The sequence below is a fragment of the Struthio camelus genome, chromosome 1 (genome assembly GCF_040807025.1).
Source record: "Struthio camelus isolate bStrCam1 chromosome 1, bStrCam1.hap1, whole genome shotgun sequence".
NCBI classification, from domain to species: Eukaryota; Metazoa; Chordata; class Aves; order Struthioniformes; family Struthionidae; genus Struthio; species Struthio camelus.
Genome location: NC_090942.1, coordinates 8,048,982 through 8,068,085, shown reverse-complemented (window position 1 = coordinate 8,068,085; position 19,104 = coordinate 8,048,982). Strand labels below are relative to the sequence as shown.

Here is a 19,104-nt window from a genome sequence, read left to right as displayed (position 1 = left end):
GCTTGGTCTAGCTTCTTGCACATATGGCTATTGGCATTTCTCAGCAGATCCTACAATGATCAATGATTTGTGTGGAAGCTTCGCTTTAAAATATGGCCCATGTTAGTACTGTTGCTCAGTCACTTCTGCTCTTGTAATTAGAAAAAAAAACATGATTTCAGTCTCAAGGACTTTCAATTTGCACCACTAACAGATTTTCAATATTTCAACTGTTTACACAGGATTAGACATCATTATTTCCATGAGTTTCCTCTCCATTCCTAGTAAAGATGCACAGTGGTAACAATTTGTGGCTGTCAGAAATACTGTACCTGGTCATGGGAGGTCCTATTTTCTCTGCAATGCCCAACAGAATGAAATTTTCTCCAGATGTATAAAAATGGGATTTGAAAGCCTCAAGAGCCATAAGATTACTTCCCCCAAGCCCAGAAGGTTTATATTAAAAGTATAGTTACAAAAAAAAAAAAAAAGGGAAAAAAAAAAAAAAAGAAAAACACCCCCAAATCAGATGCATTCAAGATCAAAAACTCTTTTCATCCAGACTGGCTGTATTTTTCAGCTGAGAAATATATAAACCTTTGTTTTTCCCTGATACATACCACATGAAAGATTAGCCATTAAAGTTTTCTTATTTACAGAAATAACCAAGATTCAGATTCAGCTGCTTCCCTCTAATCATCTCCCCACATCAGTCTCCAATGGGAAAGAAGCCAAAAAACTTCACATACACTCCTTGCAGGGCTAAGTCTCACCTAAATCTCTAAGATATGGGAAACAGAGAGAGGCTCAGTTCAGTTTGTACAGTTCTCTGAGTAACAAATTGAAATAAAAGCAAGGGTCATGGTCACTGTCCCCTAGTACTCCATCCTCCTCTCAAAAAAAAACCAAAACCATGTATTGTATACTGGATCTGTTCTGTGTAAAGCACAGATTTTAAAAGATGTATAATAAGGCTTGTAAAAGATGTAGATGGGGCTTGTAAAAAGGAAACTGTAGAGAAATCTGCTGCTTTATGTTTTTGCGCAAAGCCCACCCTAAGTTTCTGCTGGTGTTCAAGCACAAACTGCTTTCTCTTCACTGCTCTCTGGGTCTGGGAGAGCAAAACATGAGTCACGCCTTGGACACTGGAGAGCCTCATAATGCATTGTACTCCACACATTTCGATGGGTCTGTCGGGAAGTGCTTCTGGCAAATGGTCATGAGCCTCTTCAACCCCTAGGAATTACAAAACAAGGACACTTCTGTAAAAAATTGCAGTTGTCAAACAAACTTAACAGTCAACCACTTACTTTTCAGCTTAACAAAAATTAAAGACATATGCCTGCTATTTTGTTGTGTGGTCTTTTTTAAGTTTTATTAACCTTTCTCCCTGCACAGTGCCAAATATCTCCAGTGTTACAAAGGAGTTTATGGCATAACTTAAGATATTACAGATTTAGCTCCTTGTGAGAGAGTCATAGTGAAGAACCACAGCAATGCTTTAATTCCTCTTCACCACCAAGGAAGAACATGACATTATCCAAGTAAATGATTTAAAAGAAATATGAGTATTGAAGTAAAATAATTTTAAACAGCAAATTTTATATATATATATATATATATATATTTGATACCAAATAAATCTACTCAAATAAGAGAAGTACCAATATATTTATCTTAAGAGGTGTCATTCCTTCCCATACTGTTATAGCACCTGACCTACATAATGGAGAACCTTGACAAGGAATCAAAAAGAAAGGCAGAACATGCAGTTTTCAGTTCTTTTAAGGCACTGATTCCTAAAGAACAACCTGACAGAAACCCTGTGATAATTTCCTTTCAAGTCACACATAAAAGTCTAATGAAGAAGAAAGAATATCGCTGTAGCTGTAGTGTAATTTAGCAATGATATTGTATTCAAGATGGCAAGAAGACATGTTCCTGTCATAAGATCCTCATCATGGAAGATGGCTCCTTGATGAAGAGAAAAATGATTTAGTAGAGGATGCTTTGGCCTTTTCAATGTACACAACAGTCTGGAAAAGATGCCTTAGCACCATAAGGACCCTTTGTTTGGTTCTTATAATTCTAGGTTTTTAAAAGTAAACTACCATGCTTCTGATATCACCGCTCTGAGCACAGGTATTTCATGCCCTAGTTTGAACAATACCAGTGAAAGAACATGTTGTATTCAAAATCAACAAGAAGAACATACATGTTTAAAGCCATCTCTGTACTGGCTCTTCAAAAAATACTGTACTTGAGTAACACAGGCATGAAGGTCACAGCGGAAAGAAGAAAATGACTGTTTCCTTGAACAGATCTGTCCCCTCAGAGATGGGGCAAACTAGGGAATTCAAATATGTTGTACCTTCCAAAGGGTATGTTAAGAGAGATCACAAATAGTACTACAGAGCACATTATCTTCCTGCTAGAGGAATGGCAAATAGACAAAGATAGCCAATTATTCCCCAAAGTAAGAGAGGAAGCAGTAGAGTCATACTGAAGTTTGCATGAGCTTCAGAGCCCAAATCTTTTTTTTTTTTTTTAAAAACACAGAAGACTGGCAACAAAACAATTTAGTTTAACATGAGCTATTTCATCCATTAAATATATCCAAGCAAGTTATTAAACCAATGATCTTAACTGAAGCCTGCATCTGAAGATGTGTAATCCGTGTGCCAATTTTCACCTTACAAAAGAATTGATCCAATTTAATTTGTTGGCTCTGTAAATATCTGGAGCTCCCTCTGACTTCAGAACAATATTTCCTCAGGTTACAATGATATTGAAAAAAAAAAAAAAAAAAACACAGTCAAAGAGAGACCAAAGGCTATGCTTATAGCCCCAAAAGAAACAGAGAGTCGAGAAGGGGGAACTGTACTTTACAAGCAATCTCCTTGCAGACACCTGCAGAAGTTGAAAAGCAATGGGAGTCCTTTTGCTGCAGCAGGAAGACTTTTGTGTGAAATCTCCCGTGGCCAGAAGCTCTGAGCTCCATGATGCTGCTCTGGAGCCTTCAGAGTAAAGCCAGAAGAACTTTATCTCAGTGAGACTGCAACGGGCGTGAGGTTTATGCATAAAAGGAGAGAAGATATGTTTTCTCGGACCCTTGCACTCACTATGCTGAAAGGTCAGAGAAGAAAAACACCATTGCTACTAATTCTACAATCAACAGAAATTCACAGCATGAGTATAAATTTGCACAGGAGGAACTACAGCTGCAATTTTGAGGTCTCACTGTTACAGAGACATGTTTGAAAGACGACTGCTTTTATCTAGTTGCAGAAAGCGTCACAAGCACCACATTTCACCACTGAAGTCAACATAATAGGAGTATTAAACTCCATGTATGATGTTAGAACCATGAGCCAGGCAGTGATTGCACTCAGGAAAAAGCATGTGTTTGCAGCTTCCTTGGCCTTAACAGAGCATCACAACAGCTAGGCTGTGGAAAAAATGCATTAGACTCCATTCCCAGTTCTACACTGAAGAGCATTCAAAGGTCCAGGATGAATTAGCTATTAAACTGCTGTTACACTTTATCCAAGCTAAGGCAACTGCTCATTTCTAGCACTTTAACCACATCATTTGCACCTATAAAACTAATATTTCTCAAACACCCTCTAACATGAAAAGAAAATTTGTTGGATTTCCAAAGTTACCATTTATTTCCCAGTGCTTACCTGAATATATTTCCTTTGAGTCTCATCATTGAGAACATGGGCTACATGCTTGGAGAAAATCTTCTCACGACCTGTTCGAGCATGGATACCAACCATAGTGACACCAATTGGCCAGGGAGCGTTTCCAATAGCCATCTGAAGATAGGCATCATTTGCCTAAAGAAATACAGCGTACAGGCATTCAGCAAAGCAGAAAGGGCGTTAGAAAGAAGAGCTTGCACATTTATTGCATTTCCAGATACAGTTTCCAACAATAACCAAATGCATTTCAGTTTCTCTGAATCAGGTTTCAATGTATGATATTAACCAATTTTACAATACACCTTCTTAACAAAATAAATATATATTCTGAACTTTGAGATAAGCAAAGGCTACAGATTTTATCAACAGAGGATAAAAGACGATGCTGGATAAGGACGTCTAATATTGCCTAAAAAGTAAAGTTTACTGCGACCTGTTTCAAGTCAGCCCTTTCAGGTTCCCATAAGTTTTTCTGTCTGTAATCACCTTTGACACCTAATGACAACCCTTGTCATTTTGGTAACAGTCTGGAGCAGGGAGGCTGGTTATAAGCACTGTCCAGTCCAGGTGTCCAAAGCATGCATGGAACAGATCACCCACAGAAGTGCGCTGTGCCTCACCAGCTCCTGGGGAGACGAGCTAGCTTCCACAGAGGCTGAGAACCAGCTCAATACGAAACTGAGTTAAACAAACACATTTATAACAATGTTTATGAACAGAACAGCAGCACCAGTGACTGAATCTGATCAAGATAGCAGACCCCAATTCTTAACATAAAGCTGTCGCAGACACCATCCCTGGGGAAGAAAGGGGTTAAAACAAGAAGGGATAAACAAAGACAGAAAGGAGGAGAGGTATGGACTTCAAAAAAAAAAAAAAAGAAAGAAGAAAGCAAGGTAACTGAGAGGCAGGAAGTGAGAGGGGCAGACAGGCACACACAATTACAAAAACATGGCTTCAAGGATCACTCTCAGCAGGACATTCCTCCACTATCAGCAAGCAGCTATCAGACTCTCTGATAAAGGGTTCGTTTATCCCTACATCTCCCATTTAGAGACTACACCACAGGAAGTAGCAACTAAGACCACTGGCTACAGTTTCTTTACATTTTGCATTGAGCAAATTGGGAGGTGAATGATGAATAAGGCAGCGGTTTGCAGGAAGAAAAAAAGGGGCTCACTGGCTCAAGAAGCTGAGAGTGAATCTGAAGAACAGACCTGACTCTGTCCCTACCTACATGAGACAAGATCTAAACTGCCCAAGTTAAAAATAGCTGAAGCCACATATCGATATTAAGCCAGTACAGACATATTCTAGTGGAGTCTCCTTCCCCGGAGATATTCAAAACCCGTCTGGATGTGATCCTGGGAAATATGCTCTAGGTGACCCTGCTTGAGCAGGGAGGTTGGTCTACACGATCTCCAGAGGTCCCTTCCAACCTAAACGATTCTGTGATTCTCTGATATTCAAAGAAACATGGAATACCCACTCCCTGACCGAAATACGGTTTTGCAATGAAACACAGTATGTTAGCATGCAATTAGAGATCCTGCCAAGATTGTTGTAACAGGGTTAATTACTGTTGAGTGGACAGCTTGCACTACAGCACTTTCCTGCTGTCAGATGTCGATTTTAAAATTTAAAGCTTTTGACCGTATCATTTAACAAAGTAATAAGAATTTGGGGCTGACAATATTTACCAGGCTGCATAAAACAAAAAAGCATGCAAGACAACAGTATATGGCAAAAGACAAGACTGTTAGGAAGCAAATGGAAAAGGACGTGAATATCTTGAAAAGCACAAGGCTCATTAGCCAAAAAAAAAAAAAAAAAAAAAAAACCAAAAAAACCCCCCTTCTTCCAAACATAAACTCAAAACCTCTAAATCAGTCTGTAAAGTTGTGAAGTTTACACAAAGCCAAGCACCTGCAAGACGGAATGGCACAGCTGATTAACCTACAAGATATCCCACATTCCAGTGCACTCATTGCTTTCTTCAGGAAGGCATTGGAAAGAGAATTTCAACATAATGACCAAAAAAAAAAAAAAACCCATACATCCCACACATCTAGTCCTACTTTAAAGTGATTTGAACTCAACTTGCCTTAGGCCATCTTAAGATTTTTCAATAACAAAAGCAGGTTTGCTTGCTCACTAGACAAATTATCCCAAGTCCTCACAAGCCTAATAAGAAATACTAGAAAACTGAAGGCAAACCAAGGCTCAATTTCCTCTACATACACAGGCTGCTTAAGCAAGTGCTATCACTATCAGTTCCACTTGTGAAGGCAGCTACAAACAAAACCTACCACTGCCTTTGATCTTGTATGCCAAAGTACTGCCTCCTCCAGTAACCAGACTTTGTCCAGAAAACTTTTCAGTAACTTACCTCAACTTGACAGGGTCTGCTAATGTGAACACAGACAGAGAAAGGCATAATGTCTCATATACAATACCTCAATTAACCTCAGTTAATTCCTAATTAATTAATCAACACTCGATTATCTCCATTAATTCAATACCATCATTTAATCTTACAATATCAGGTTTCCTATTCAGGATTCCTCTGCAACTTAATATAACTATCTCTGAGAAAAATTCTGTTTATGCTTGCAAGCTATGCAGCTTCACCAAGACAGACTGTGTGGCAAAAACTACCTGGAGCCTAATTCTTAGTAGTCATTTTTCATTTTGTTTGAAGATGTGTTACGTGTTTTTACAGCTATATTTCTTTAGGATGCAAAATGGGAATGTTCACGGATACATTCAATCTATTAGAACCAGACTGTCTGAACATGCTGCAAAAGTGCAAACAAACATACCTTCACATACTCTCTTTGCAACATGAATTTAATAATATCTGTTATTGATTCTTTGATGTCTGCAGGAAGCGTCTGCAAGAGAAGGAAAAAAAAAAAAACAGCTTTACTTCAAAATATACAGCTTAGTAAAAATCGTCCTACTCAGCATTTATACAAAGTTTTGCACCTACCCTAGCTTGAGGACTTTAATGAAGGAAAACATTTTCATTATTCAGAAGAAGGTTATGAGGCAGGAGAGGTTAAGCGGTTACACCTAGTAGCTAGTGGCAAAGTGCAAAATACAATCCCAATTCATTACTACGTTTGTACTCCAATGGATGGGTGATGTGTAAGACACCTGGAAAGGCAGTGGGCAGACAGAAGAATTCACTAGTCAAGATTCACTAGTCAAAAAAATCTGAAGTGGGAGCCACAGGCTTTAGACGCTGGTAAGCAGGGTAATCCTGACTAACTCACTTTACTCTCTTCTATGAGGAGAACGTTATCTTAGGAAAAGGCACTAGCCACTAGGTACTTTGAAATGAGAAGTCAAAATACATCTTAGAGGACAGTAGCATTTAAATCGCTCACCCTTTTCCGAAGTTTTCTGAAGAGCGGCCTCAAATACGACTCTGTCTGCTTTTGTGTGGCGCTGCTCAGCTTCCCCTGTACTCCTCGCTTCACATAGTCTTCTCTGGCATTCAACTCCTTGGCCCAGACTCCAAGAAGAAACTGTACAAAGAACAAGCACATTTGTGTCATAGTGCCATCTAGTGACTACCTCGGCAAAACAGATGGGAAAAGAGATGTAACTGGGAACGGTGGTTTAAGCCACCAAGGCAAATTAAGTTTTTAGGAGAAATCTGAATGAAAGAGGCAAGAAGCCTCGCACAGAGGGATAGGAACAAGGCTGGTGTCATGAAAACAGTGTGGACAGGGTACAAGAAGGCGCATAAGAAAAAATAAGGAAACAATAACACAGATATCAGTGCTGATGGGAGGACAGGGCCATAAAAAGGGCAAAAATGTAAGGATAAGACACTGATATTTCAGCACAATCTTGAGAAGGAACCTAAGGAATGGTAAAGATTACTCTGGAAATTCAATACATCAGAAGCCAAACACGTAAAACGTACCCTCCCTCGATCTGGATAACCATTCTTGAGCTTTTTTTGCCTGACAGCCCAGCCTAAACTATACTAAAGTGTCAACTTATCTGATATACACAAATGAAAGCCTAAAATCTTGCTGTGGCTCCTGATAATATGTTAGTTACACAGGGGCCAACTGACTCTAATGAGAGGCAATACAGGCTTCTTGCCAGGAAATAAGGAAGCAATTTTATACTTTTCCACTTGAACCTGTTTCCTTAGCAAAGCCAGTGAATTTCCTTTAAAATTCTCTTATTTCACATAACAGTACCAGGTGACGTTTCATTCCAGTTTGCACTGTATTTCCTGGAGAGGAGAAGGGAGGATTTAAGGGGATTTTTTAACGCAGAAGAGTAGTAAATAGAAGCAACTGCATAGAACTGACTCAGTTATCAAAAGGAAATCAAAGCCATATTTATTTTGTCTGGAAAAGTAGGAGCAGATTTTGAAGAACTCTGCTCGCCCAACAGCTCTTTCCCGGGTCTATCAGAAGTCACTATTGTGGCTTCTCTTGAACAATCTAGCCACTTCAGACTTAACCAACACCCGGCAGCACTCAGCATTTTAAAAAAGTAACATCTTAAGCACAATACTTGAGTCCTTCCTTGCAAGCAGATGGAACTGGCCTTTCTCTCTACCAAATCATTGGCCTTTCTATCCACTAAACGTATTTTCATGCTAGAAAGGGTATGACATAGCCACAGAATAACTAATTTACTAAACTAGAATTTGTTACCTTCAGGAACTTAGTTATGATGTCCATGTCATAGTGATCATCACCCCGTCCTAAGGATTCTCCCAAAGCCTAGACAAGAGGAGGAAGGAAGAGGAAACAAGGCAATTATGTCCACATCGCCTATTCATTTGCCCCCCTTTCCTCCCCTCTAAAGCAGAATGTCAGTCTGACTCACTATGCGATTCTCTGCAGTGTGAACTGCCATCAACTCTGCCAGTAAACCAAAACATTAGCTAGCAAGCAGAATGAAACAGCTATACATGTTACTGAGACTTATTAATCTATTAAAAACATTCAGTCAAAAAAGCAAGATGAGTATTTCTGAAAAATGTTAATGCAGCAGTAATTTTTCATTCATTAACTACTAAGTTATTGGTATAATTAGCAGCTGTCTAACAGCACCATACGAAGGGGAACTGTGGGTGTTCTGCATTTTTAAGATTCCCCAGGGCCACCAATTAACTTTTTTTTTTTCCTGAAGCTGATGTGCTTTTTTCCTCTGATGTTTTGGTGCTTTTTAACGTTTCATTCAATTGCATCCAAGAAATTGAAGGAACAAATCTTAAAAAACAAACAAAAAATAGCATGTTCCAATTCTCTAGCTTCCTGCCAAAACCACAAAACTTTTAATACTAATAGCGATTCATAGAGACATTTTCCAGTAGGTATGTTTGATTTTGCTATTTATTTCCATTGCGCTCAGGTTTCCAAAATGAGTTTTGTTTTAAAAGTCTCCTAGATTTCGAATACATTCGGTGCAACCCTTTACGCTCAATGAAATTCAGTTAAAATAGCATACAACTAAGGCTGCAGTGTTTTCAAACTTTCCAAAAAAGACTACTTTCATAGCTCAAACCAAGGCTGTGGTACTACCCCAAAAAGGGATTATTTTGAGAACTAACAGATCTATAAGGGCAACTCTATTACAACCGGTATCAGGTCTGCTACTACAGCTATCTGGTACCAGAACCTTTAGTACCCTAACATGAAAGCCAAAGACTATCTCCTAATAATAACGTATTCATTTAAGCTTTAGTTATAAATCAGATTTTTCTTAAACACACCTTTCGAGGAATGTTAAGAAGATTAACTTCTGCAAAGAGTTGGCGCTAAAGACTTTTACCCTTAATCTCCATGAGTTAATGTGCTTTTGAAAACATTACCCTAAAATACCAGCTGCTGAATGCATTTCATGGTACTCATTCTCCACTCACCTACGTGAATACCTTGGCATTCCTTCAAAGCACAGTAGTCATTACCACTGAAGTTTCTGGGACACATCATCTCTGCACTTACATTTTTTGTTAAATGTCAACTTTTGACTTTCATTTCTTCTTTATCCTGAATGCTTTCATACCACTCAAAACACTCTTTCCGTGTGCCTGCTTTTCAGAGTCTGTCTTCCTTGTTGAAGTAAAAATCATCTCCACTAAGTTCATCTGCCCTCTCAAATACTCATTGCAAGGGCTTTAGTATTTGTGATGAGGAAATATTTTTGTAATAAATTCTCTACTTCAAATCACCTACAGAGGGAATCCTAATTGTGCTGCTTTCCTTGCGGGAAGTTCCTGGCCTCTTTTTGATGAGGTGTTGCGAACAAAGACTACGTGAGTTTTCACAGGTCTATTGTAGCCACGTATGGTGCAATTCAGAGCTTAGGAAGCTAGCTAAAACTAAAAGCTGCAAGCCTAGAAAGATATTTTTCCTAACAGACAGTACATAAAGGGCTATTCAGAATACGTAAACTAGACACTGAAAACAAGATAACTTTGCTGAACAAATCCTGAAGCTTTCTCACAACAATATAATGATATATTTCATCTAAAACCCGAGAATTAAAATCTACCCATCATGTACCTCCAGTTCTTCAATAGTAGTATTCTCCTCATGGACTTTCAAATCGTTCTGTGAGTCATCTTCGCCCGCTTCTTGGCCACCAACAATTTCATTGAGATACTGCTGGTCAATCTTATCCAAGGCAGCTTTCAGGTCATTTCTCAAGCCCTCAAAGAGAAGAAATAAAAAGTTTACAAAAAACAAATAAACAAAAAAGCATTTCAGAATTGTCACAGTGTACATCCAACTTCTATTTAAGAAAAGTCAAACTCTTCAAAAATGTGCATAAGGGTTTAGTTTTGCTGTCCGAATTCAGATTGAATTCAAAAAACAGCTTCTGGATTGCTTCAGTGCTTATCATAAAGCACGTGCATAAACTTAAGCAATGCTCACATTTATGAATGCTTTGTTTAGATTACGTGGTTAAAATCCCCCACTTCAAAATATACGTGATAAAAAAAAAAGATATATATGGTTTCAAAGTGATGCTAAGTAAAGAGCTGTTTTAAAACAGAACAAGAAACATGACTTAGTCTCAGTCAGAGGACTCGCATTTCTTAATATGAGACGTGTGAAGCTCTATAAATGAGTATAACGTTTCTTACCCTACGATAAATTCATTCACTCTGCTCAAAATATACACATACAATTATTTCCCCTTTTCCATCCTTGTACTTGACTGCACGGAGCATTTCTATAAATCATTTATTAGTTTAAAAATGTCTGAACTACAGTGTGCTTATAGTGATTATCCACATTTAAGTCCAACTTAACAACAATAGTGACCAAAATATATGATAAAAAAAAAAAATCCCATACAATCCTACTTATGACCTTACTACTTTCTCACACTTCTAACAATGTCATCAAAAATTTTGTCACAGATATCAATGGGAGAAAGCTTTTGTTAGCACTTTTTTTTTTAATCTTCAGATCTGTTTATCCTGCTTTAAATGATTTGAACAGGAAAAGGTTTTCCTCTTCTGAGCAGCCCCTCCAAAGAGCTTTCCAGTAATTCAATTTGTGATGAATCAAGGAATAAAATTCAGCTCCCCGCTCTTAGCTTGGATGCAATTGTGGTCAATACTGAACATAAAACAAACCGCAATTGCATCACCACACTTATTTGATCAATTCTTATGACAAAAGGAACAAATCGGGAAACTAAGATATATCTTTTAGTCATTTTTGGAGTTGACTGTTACTTTAAATGGAAGAAGGAAATAAAAAAAAAAAAGTGTTCTAACAAGTTATAGCTCTGGAAATGAGAGATTTGAAAATTCATGTACATACCAGGCAGATAAGATGCAATCCTCCTCTTACCTATCGGTATCTTCTCAGAGATGCATGTAACCATGAACCCAGCCTAGTTTTAACCAAAAACAATCGTTTTCTCTGCTTGTTAAAAAGTGGCCAACAGCAGCAACTGGTGTATGACTGCCACCTAGAGGTGCCCTTCTCAGCTCAAAGGCCCAGAAGCTTTCTAGGGTTAAACCGCCTAACTTAAGGAACGGCGATTGTGCAGAGAAACTCTATGACATTTACCACGCTTTCTCAGACAACAAATGAGTGAGGCAAAGCAGGTACCTCTCTTTGCTCTGTAGTACCCCTTCCTCATGAAAATTTATAGAGGAAGGGTTTCAGTAACTGTTACTTTCATATCATTCAGGCTTGGTTATCTAAGCACCATAAATAAGTAACTAGTAGCTAGCCAGTCTTACCTTGTTAACTTCAGGTGCAAGAATTTCTATTTTCCTCAAACGTTGAAACGCATCATAATCTGTTTCTCCAAACAGTCTGATTGGCTCCCCTCTCTCTCTCAACCTCCTAATAACCTGAAAAGAATCAAAGCATTCCCTTACGTAAACTCTCAAAGGAAGAAAAATAAAATCTAGAACACTGGATTTATTTACATTGCTTACAATAACAAGCTGCCTGCCTGGAAAGGAAATGGCAATATTTTAAGTAGTAGAAAAATGTTCCAGACACTTTACAATCTAAATATAAAATTCCCACGGTATTTCAGTGAAAGGTCATTCCAAATATGACTGCTCTAAATTTTGCATAAAATCTCAAGCTGTTTGGTATAGCCTAACTCCTTCCTGTTCTGGCTTGTTTTCAACAAATACACACACACACGCAAAATCAATCCTCCTAGCAGAGCATAAATACTATTTTTGAAATCACAAAGGAATCTGACAAGAATCTCACTCACCTACTTGTCTGGGGCAATAAAAATACTTTTCACTGACAAAAGCAAATTCCGTAACTATGCTGCTGGTTGTCCCAACACACATCTGCAAGACTCACCTGCTGAAGATTCTCACCCTAAAGCACTCGGCAAACATTAAGTCCCATAATCTAATGTGATAGTTATTTTAAAACGACATATAACTGACGGGTAACAGTCTTACTCAGCTGATTTGCAAAGTCACGGGCAGAGCCAAGGACTGACCTTAATTTTCTCAATTCCTGATCTCATGCACTACCTGCTAAACCTCATTATATTTACCCTTATTCACTTTGGGTGTCAAGCACTAGGCTCATTAATATATGAATAGCCATGCAGTACTTCTGGTGATCAAGAGAAAGGCTTACACGTCATTTCGTACCATGGCTTCATTATACCAACACACCGGCTAGACGACAAACAACTAAATGGATTGAGACGTTCATTCGTTTACTTCATTCTCCAAATAGATTTCTCTCTTGCCATATGTTGACAGGTATTTAACTTGCAAATGGATCACAAAACCAGAGGTGGATATACTGCTGGCACAGGAACACTTAAACCTCAGTTAAAACATGCATCTAAGCAGATCAACAGCAACGAGGCAGTGCGCATTACACAGGACATACAGATCAAACCTCACAACCAAACATGAAACCGATAGCCCACAGTACAAATTCTGTGGTATTCTTCACTAAAAACCAGCGAACGTCTTCTAAATTAAGGGCACAAATGACATCCCAAGATGATTTCCACTGTGATTTTCAGTATTCCAAGTTTTGAATTTATTCTGTACTCAATATTACTCGTAAACTTTCTGCTCCTCCTCCACTTTGAGGTACAGATCTGTTTTATGATTTCACATAGATATTTTTTGTCCTTAGAAAGGACAAAGAGCACACCCTAGCTCTAGCTTTAGTATTCTTTCTTCCAGAAATCAAGATAAATGTCCAAAACCTACTAAGTTTCTAAATCTGCTTTCAGACCAATGAGCCACAAAGAACAAAAGCTGGAAAAAATGGAAAAATTTGGCATGCCATTTTCAGTATTATTCCAGAATCAGGGTATTATCGTAAGAGATTATCTAAAAAAGTTGCAAAATGTTATAACACATCTGTTCAGATCCATACGAAAAAAGGCTCTATCCACCTGTACATCTCTGTGGGTTCACGCAGACAGCAGATTCTTGATAAGCAAAGACGACCCTTAATTGACTGTAAAAGTGAAGGCTCATTATTTAATTCAAACTACCATACAGCTCATTAGAAAACACAGCCCTAACAAGAAACTTCAGACGCATCTGCTGGAAGCTCAAGCTAGTTAGCTTATGATGATGGACTTTACCTCTTGCCTGGAAAGAGTCATTGGTAACTTTTCTTCTGCTAATTCTAGTTCCAGCACTGGATTGGATGAAGTCAATGGCTTCTCCTCCTCTTCTTGCTCCTGTACCTACACACAGCAGATATAATTACTAACGTGTCAATGGAAGTAAAACCTATATATTGATAGCAACACAGGAACTCTGGAACACAGATTGTAGTATGACAGTATTAATTTAAAATTTTAGTTTCATAAATTTTGTTGTCTATAATTGTCTTTCCAACAAACTTGCCAAATAAGCATAGTTTCTCGCAGATTAAAAAGAAAAAAAAACCTCTCTCCCCTAATAAGGATAGCATCTCATTAACAATTTCTCTTAATCTAAAAGAAGGTCCCCGAATCAAACAGAGCCTTTCTTCTTCATTACTAAATATTTTAATAATGCGAAAAACCCTCTTTGATCAAAGCAACTTTGAGACAGCAGTCACGTAACTACGGTTTCCTTTATAAGCTCAAGTTTGACGTTCCTGATTGCATGAGTAGATGGGTGTTGGTAATACTCCTACAATATGAAACATTCCCAGGGCTTATTCACATCTTGTTTTTTCCTAGATTCCTTATTAGAATTTATTTTCTTTCCTTTCTTGCTAAAAGGGAAACGCTCTATTTAATTCCACACTACCCTGTTGCATTCCACGTGTGGACAGCAAGTTGTCATTTCCAGTTAGTATTCAGGCTGAACAGCTTGATGAATGTGCTAGACAGATTTTTTTGTAAAGTAGCTTTTATATTCTTTCAGGCCAATGTCCAATCTTGCAGGCACCAGTATTACTCCATGTGGATACAAGGATCCTCCCTGTGGCTCCAGCTACAATATTCAGCCACAAATCTATATTCAATGCCATACTAACAAATACAGAAACCAATCCTACTGTCACAGGAGTTTGAGGCGAGCAAGAAATGGACAATCAAGTCAATATTTAACACAGAGAGCGAAGGGAGAAACAAAACATCCATCAATGCAGGAGAGGAGAATGGACAGGCAACATAAAACATGAAAGAACTGTGTAACTATATACAAGGAAATACACTCCCAGGGCAGAAGTACATACACAAATTTTAACTTACAAACATTCCTGAAATGGTAAAAAGACAGCAGCGTTGGGGTAAGATTTGATCCATTCTGTTAGCTGGACTCCAAGTTACAAGATGTATCTTTACCACAGTTATTTTGCTTTCAGTGCTTTCTTTTTCAAACAAGTCAAGTAATTATTACTTATTAAATCTAAGCAAAGCAAAAAAGCACCTGAATTTAAAAGAAATCAGTCTATATTGTGCATCTTATTAATACAGTAAAGATCAAATGAAGAAATCTGGGAGGCTCTAAAAAGGTACTAAATTTAACAAAACAGCTTATTTTGAAACTATTTTCAAGGTTACAATTCAATTTCATTTCCTGTAGGAGCACAGATATCCCATTTTGACTGCCACGTAAGGTGTTGAAGAAGTTGAGCTAAGGCTCAAAAAGCATCACGTAGCCTTTTGCGCTCGGAAGAGTGACCCGATTCGCAGAACACTTTATACTGCATATTGATGCCTTTCCAAAAATTGTTTTGGCATTGATGTTCAAATATTCTACAAAGAGATCAAGGTTTCAGAATAAGTCACTAACTGAGTAACGTTCAATTGAAAACAAAGCTCCTATCTGTGCCCAGTAACAGTAAACAAAATTATGAGCTTCTGTCTTTCAAAACGGACTGCAATCCCCCCTCACATACATATATAACCAAGCAAGCAGGCATACACACACACTTGTAGAATAAAACAGCACTCTTTCCCAGAAAAACTATTTCCCTAATACTATGACAAGGCAGATAAAGCCTTCCAGATCACTCATTTGTTTCAGAATGCACCCTAAGTTACCAATTTTTTTTCACATATTTTGTCAGCAAGAAAACAAATGCTGTGTTGCACTCTTTCAACACTGGATGAATGGGAGCCAAAAGAACAATTACCAACGCATACAGGATAAAATTTGGCAGATCTTTCTAATATGCACCCACTCTACACTGATTTCTTTTGGGCATTTTGGCAAGAAGACCTTGAAAATTATCTGAATGCACACTGTATCCAATTTTTTTTTAAATAAGAGGAGGTGGCTATATCAGAGCCAGTGTTCATGCCTAAAAGCACAATTCAAAAAGAACGGAAGGCAAGCTTTGATCCCAAGCCACTTCATGCTTTCCACAAAAAATAAATAAACAAAAGGAAAAGCCAAACCATAACACAAACTTAAGTAGCTGTACATCATGCATATCTTTTCCTGCATTGAAAATGGTCTTGGAAACTCATACCTCTCCAGGTGGCTTCTCATTTACAGGCTAATGTATAACATTAACAGATTGAACAAAGAACAACAATTATCATTAACAATATTTATACTGTTAATAATAAAATGTAGACTTCAAAGTAAACACAAATTCCTTAAAGAATAATTACAATACCTTGTAGCCACATCTCTGAAAGTAGGCCTCCTCTTCTTTTTTAGCTAACTCACTGCGTTTGAAATATTTTTTATTCTCCTAAAAGGAAGGATAACCGTTAATGTCTTACAGTTTCAGGTACTTTTGCAGTAGTGGCTCAAACTTCCTTACTTGATTTGGTGAATTCAGCTAGGTCCTTTCACAGAGATAGCTAAATTTTCAAAGGTCTTTCCAACCTGACTTATTTGCATGACAATCAGCAATATAGAGGGACTTCTCAGCAAATGTTTATAATCTGGAAGGCTTGGAACTATACATTCACCAGTGCTTTGAAAAAAACCTCTTTATTATGTAAGGCCATGGTAATGGTTAGTGCAAACCACACCCAGCTTCACTTCACATGCCCACGATAAGGTCTTGATCGTAGTACAGCAAAAATGTTTAAAGAAACTGTACAAAATGTGTCCTTTACCACTAAATCAAAGGGGTAGGAGAAATCCTCTTTGTAAAAGATACTTCTAAGCTTGTTTGTGCAGCTACACAGACACACATTTGACAAGACCTTCCAAACACACAACACCTGGCAACTGTGATTATCCAAGTTTTTCCACTTGGAGCTGCACCCACCTGAAGCCACCATATGTGCTCTCTGTATTTAACCAATTTGTTTCTGCTTCAGACCCAAAGGGTGGCTTGAATCCCAAAACCTCACCCTGAAACATATCCCTTAATCTAATATGAAATATTACTCCTTTCTTCACACTGCCTGTTTGAGCAACAACAGCCTCTGACCAAAGCTTCTTACTTCAACCACCAGCACCAAATCTAAACTCAGACACCCACGAAAGCGCCCCGTTCTGCTGTGCCTGTTGTTAAGCTAACACATGGGATTTACACACACGCCTCTACAGCCCTATAGCATTACTACGAGCCGAATGCAACAGCGGTGAGGAAAGGCAGTTGCATGTTTTTCGTGAAAGACGGCAGAGATTTTGTCTTCCCTCAGCACCTGAAGCAACTAAACCAGTACCAAAAGACAAAAGCAGGCAGTGAGCGCCTGAAGCCAGGCTGCTTCTGTGCCTGCAACACCCACCCCCATCCCAGGCCTCTTCCGTGCCCCCCATTCTCTGCCCCCCCATCCCCAAGCTCCTCTTGACTCCTTTGCTTGACCCTCACTTGGGCCGCTTCTCTCCCCTTCCCCCAAATCCCTCCTAACCCCCGACCCCCATCCCAGGCCGCTCCCGTCCCTCCCCGAACCCCATCCCGGGCCGCCCACGACCCCGATCCTCTCCCGTTCCCCCTCTCGACCCCCGTCCCCTCCCGTCCTCCCCCTCGACCCCTGACCCCTCCCTTTCCCTCCCCCGACCCCCATCCCAGGCCGCTCCCGTTCCCCCCCCCCCCACACGACCCCTCCCGTCCTCCCCCCCGACCCCTGTCCCCTCCCTTTCCCTCCCCCGACCCCCATCCCAGGCCACTCCCGTTCCCCCCCCCCCACACGACCCCGATCCTCTCCCGTTCCCCCCCTCGACCCCCATCCCCTCCCGTCCTCCCCCCCGACCCCTGTCCCCTCCCTTTCCCTCCCACGACCCCCATCCCAGGCCACTCCCGTTCCCCCCCCACACACGACCCCGATCCTCTCCCGTTCCCCCTCTCGACCCCCGTCCCCTCCCGTCCTCCCCCCCGACCCCTGTCCCCTCCCTTTCCCTCCCCCGACCCCCATCCCAGGCCGCTCCCGCTCCCGTTCCCCCCCCCACGACCCCGATCCTCTCCCGTTCCCCCTCTCGACCCCCATCCCCTCCCGTCCTCCCCCCCGACCCCTGTCCCCTCCCTTTCCCTCCCCCGACCCTCATCCCAGGCCGCTCCCGCTCCCGTTCCCCCCCTCGACCCCCGTCCCCTCCCGTCCTCCCCCCCGACCCCTGTCCCCTCCCTTTCCCTCCCCCGACCCTCATCCCAGGCCGCTCCCGCTCCCGTTCCCCCCCTCGACCCCCGTCCCCTCCCGTCCTCCCCCTCGACCCCTGACCCCTCCCTTTCCCTCCCCCGACCCCCATCCCAGGCCGCTCCCGCTCCCGTTCCCCCCCTCGACCCCCGTCCCCTCCCGTCCTCCCCCTCGACCCCTGACCCCTCCCTTTCCCTCCCCCGACCCTCATCCCAGGCCGCTCCCGCTCCCGTTCCCCCCCTCGACCCCCATCCCCTCCCGTTCCCCCCCTCGACCCCCGTCCCCTCCCGTTCCCCCCCCCGACCCCTGTCCCCTCCCTTTCCCTCCCCCGACCCCCATCCCAGGCCGCTCCCGTTCCCCCCCACCCCGATCCCGGCCCGTTCCCGTTCCCCCCCCCAACTCGGGCCACTCCCTTCCCCCCCCCCGATCCCCATCCCGGGCCGCTCCCGCCCCCCCGACCCCCAATCCCGAGCCGCTCTCATCCTCACCCCCCCCCCGATCCCGGGCCGCTCCCGCTCCCGTCCCCTCCCCGATCCCGGACCCCGTCGCGACGGCTGGTCCCGGCCCTCACCCCCACGAGCTCCTTCTCCTCCAGCAGCTGCCGCTTGCGGCTGATCTCCCGCTTGAGGATGTCCATAGCGCCCCCCCGGCGCGGCGCGGCCCGGCCCGGCCCGGCCCGCAGCCGCCGCCCCCCGGAACAGGCGCCGGCAAACAAGAGCGGCGCTTCCGGGTGCGGGGAGCGGCGCTTCCGGGGGGAGCTGCAGCGCCCCCTGCGGCGGGGAGGGGCTGGGGGTGAGCGGGTGACGGGGGGGGTGGAGTGTGTGTGTGTGTGTGTGTGTGTGTGTGTGTGTGTGTGTGTGTGTGTGTGTGTGTGTGTGTGTGTGTGTGTGTGTGAGAGAGAGAGAGAGAGAGAAACTGTGTGTGT

The 19,104-nt window shown here is 41.5% G+C and overlaps 1 protein-coding gene across 2 annotated transcripts; it reads right to left on the bottom strand.

Annotated features, from left to right (window-relative positions):
• Positions 1–509: 509 nt before the first annotated feature.
• PRPF18 (pre-mRNA processing factor 18) lies at positions 510–18,905 on the bottom strand. Of its 2 annotated transcripts, XM_068915079.1 has the most exons (11): positions 18,751–18,903; positions 16,265–16,342; positions 16,115–16,141; positions 13,785–13,889; positions 11,932–12,045; positions 10,232–10,378; positions 8,375–8,443; positions 7,079–7,219; positions 6,509–6,580; positions 3,666–3,821; positions 510–1,215 (listed from the first exon to the last, which is right to left on the bottom strand). In XM_068915079.1, exons 1-11 carry the CDS (start codon positions 18,814–18,816, stop codon positions 1,135–1,137), a joined length of 1,056 nt encoding a protein of 351 aa, XP_068771180.1. In that variant the 5' UTR covers positions 18,817–18,903; the 3' UTR covers positions 510–1,134. The 2 variants fall into 2 exon arrangements, with proteins under 2 accessions (XP_068771180.1, XP_068771268.1); XM_068915167.1 differs by lacking the exon at positions 16,115–16,141 and having other exon boundaries at positions 18,751–18,905.
• Between the last annotated feature and the right edge of the window lie 199 nt (positions 18,906–19,104).

What these genes read in the sequence shown, in the direction of transcription:
- PRPF18 (XM_068915079.1), bottom strand. Translation starts at nt 18,816, where the DNA reads ATGGACATCCTCAAGCGGGAGATCAGCCGCAAGCGGCAGCTGCTGGAG. An exon ending in CTACTATTGAAGAACTGGAG is followed by an intron (nt 8,444 to 10,231) that starts GTACATGATGGG and finishes CCTCTTGTCTAG; the next exon opens with GCTTTGGGAGAATCCTTAGG. An exon ending in TCAGAAAACTTCGGAAAAGG is followed by an intron (nt 6,581 to 7,078) that starts GTGAGCGATTTA and finishes CTTCTCTTGCAG; the next exon opens with ACGCTTCCTGCAGACATCAA.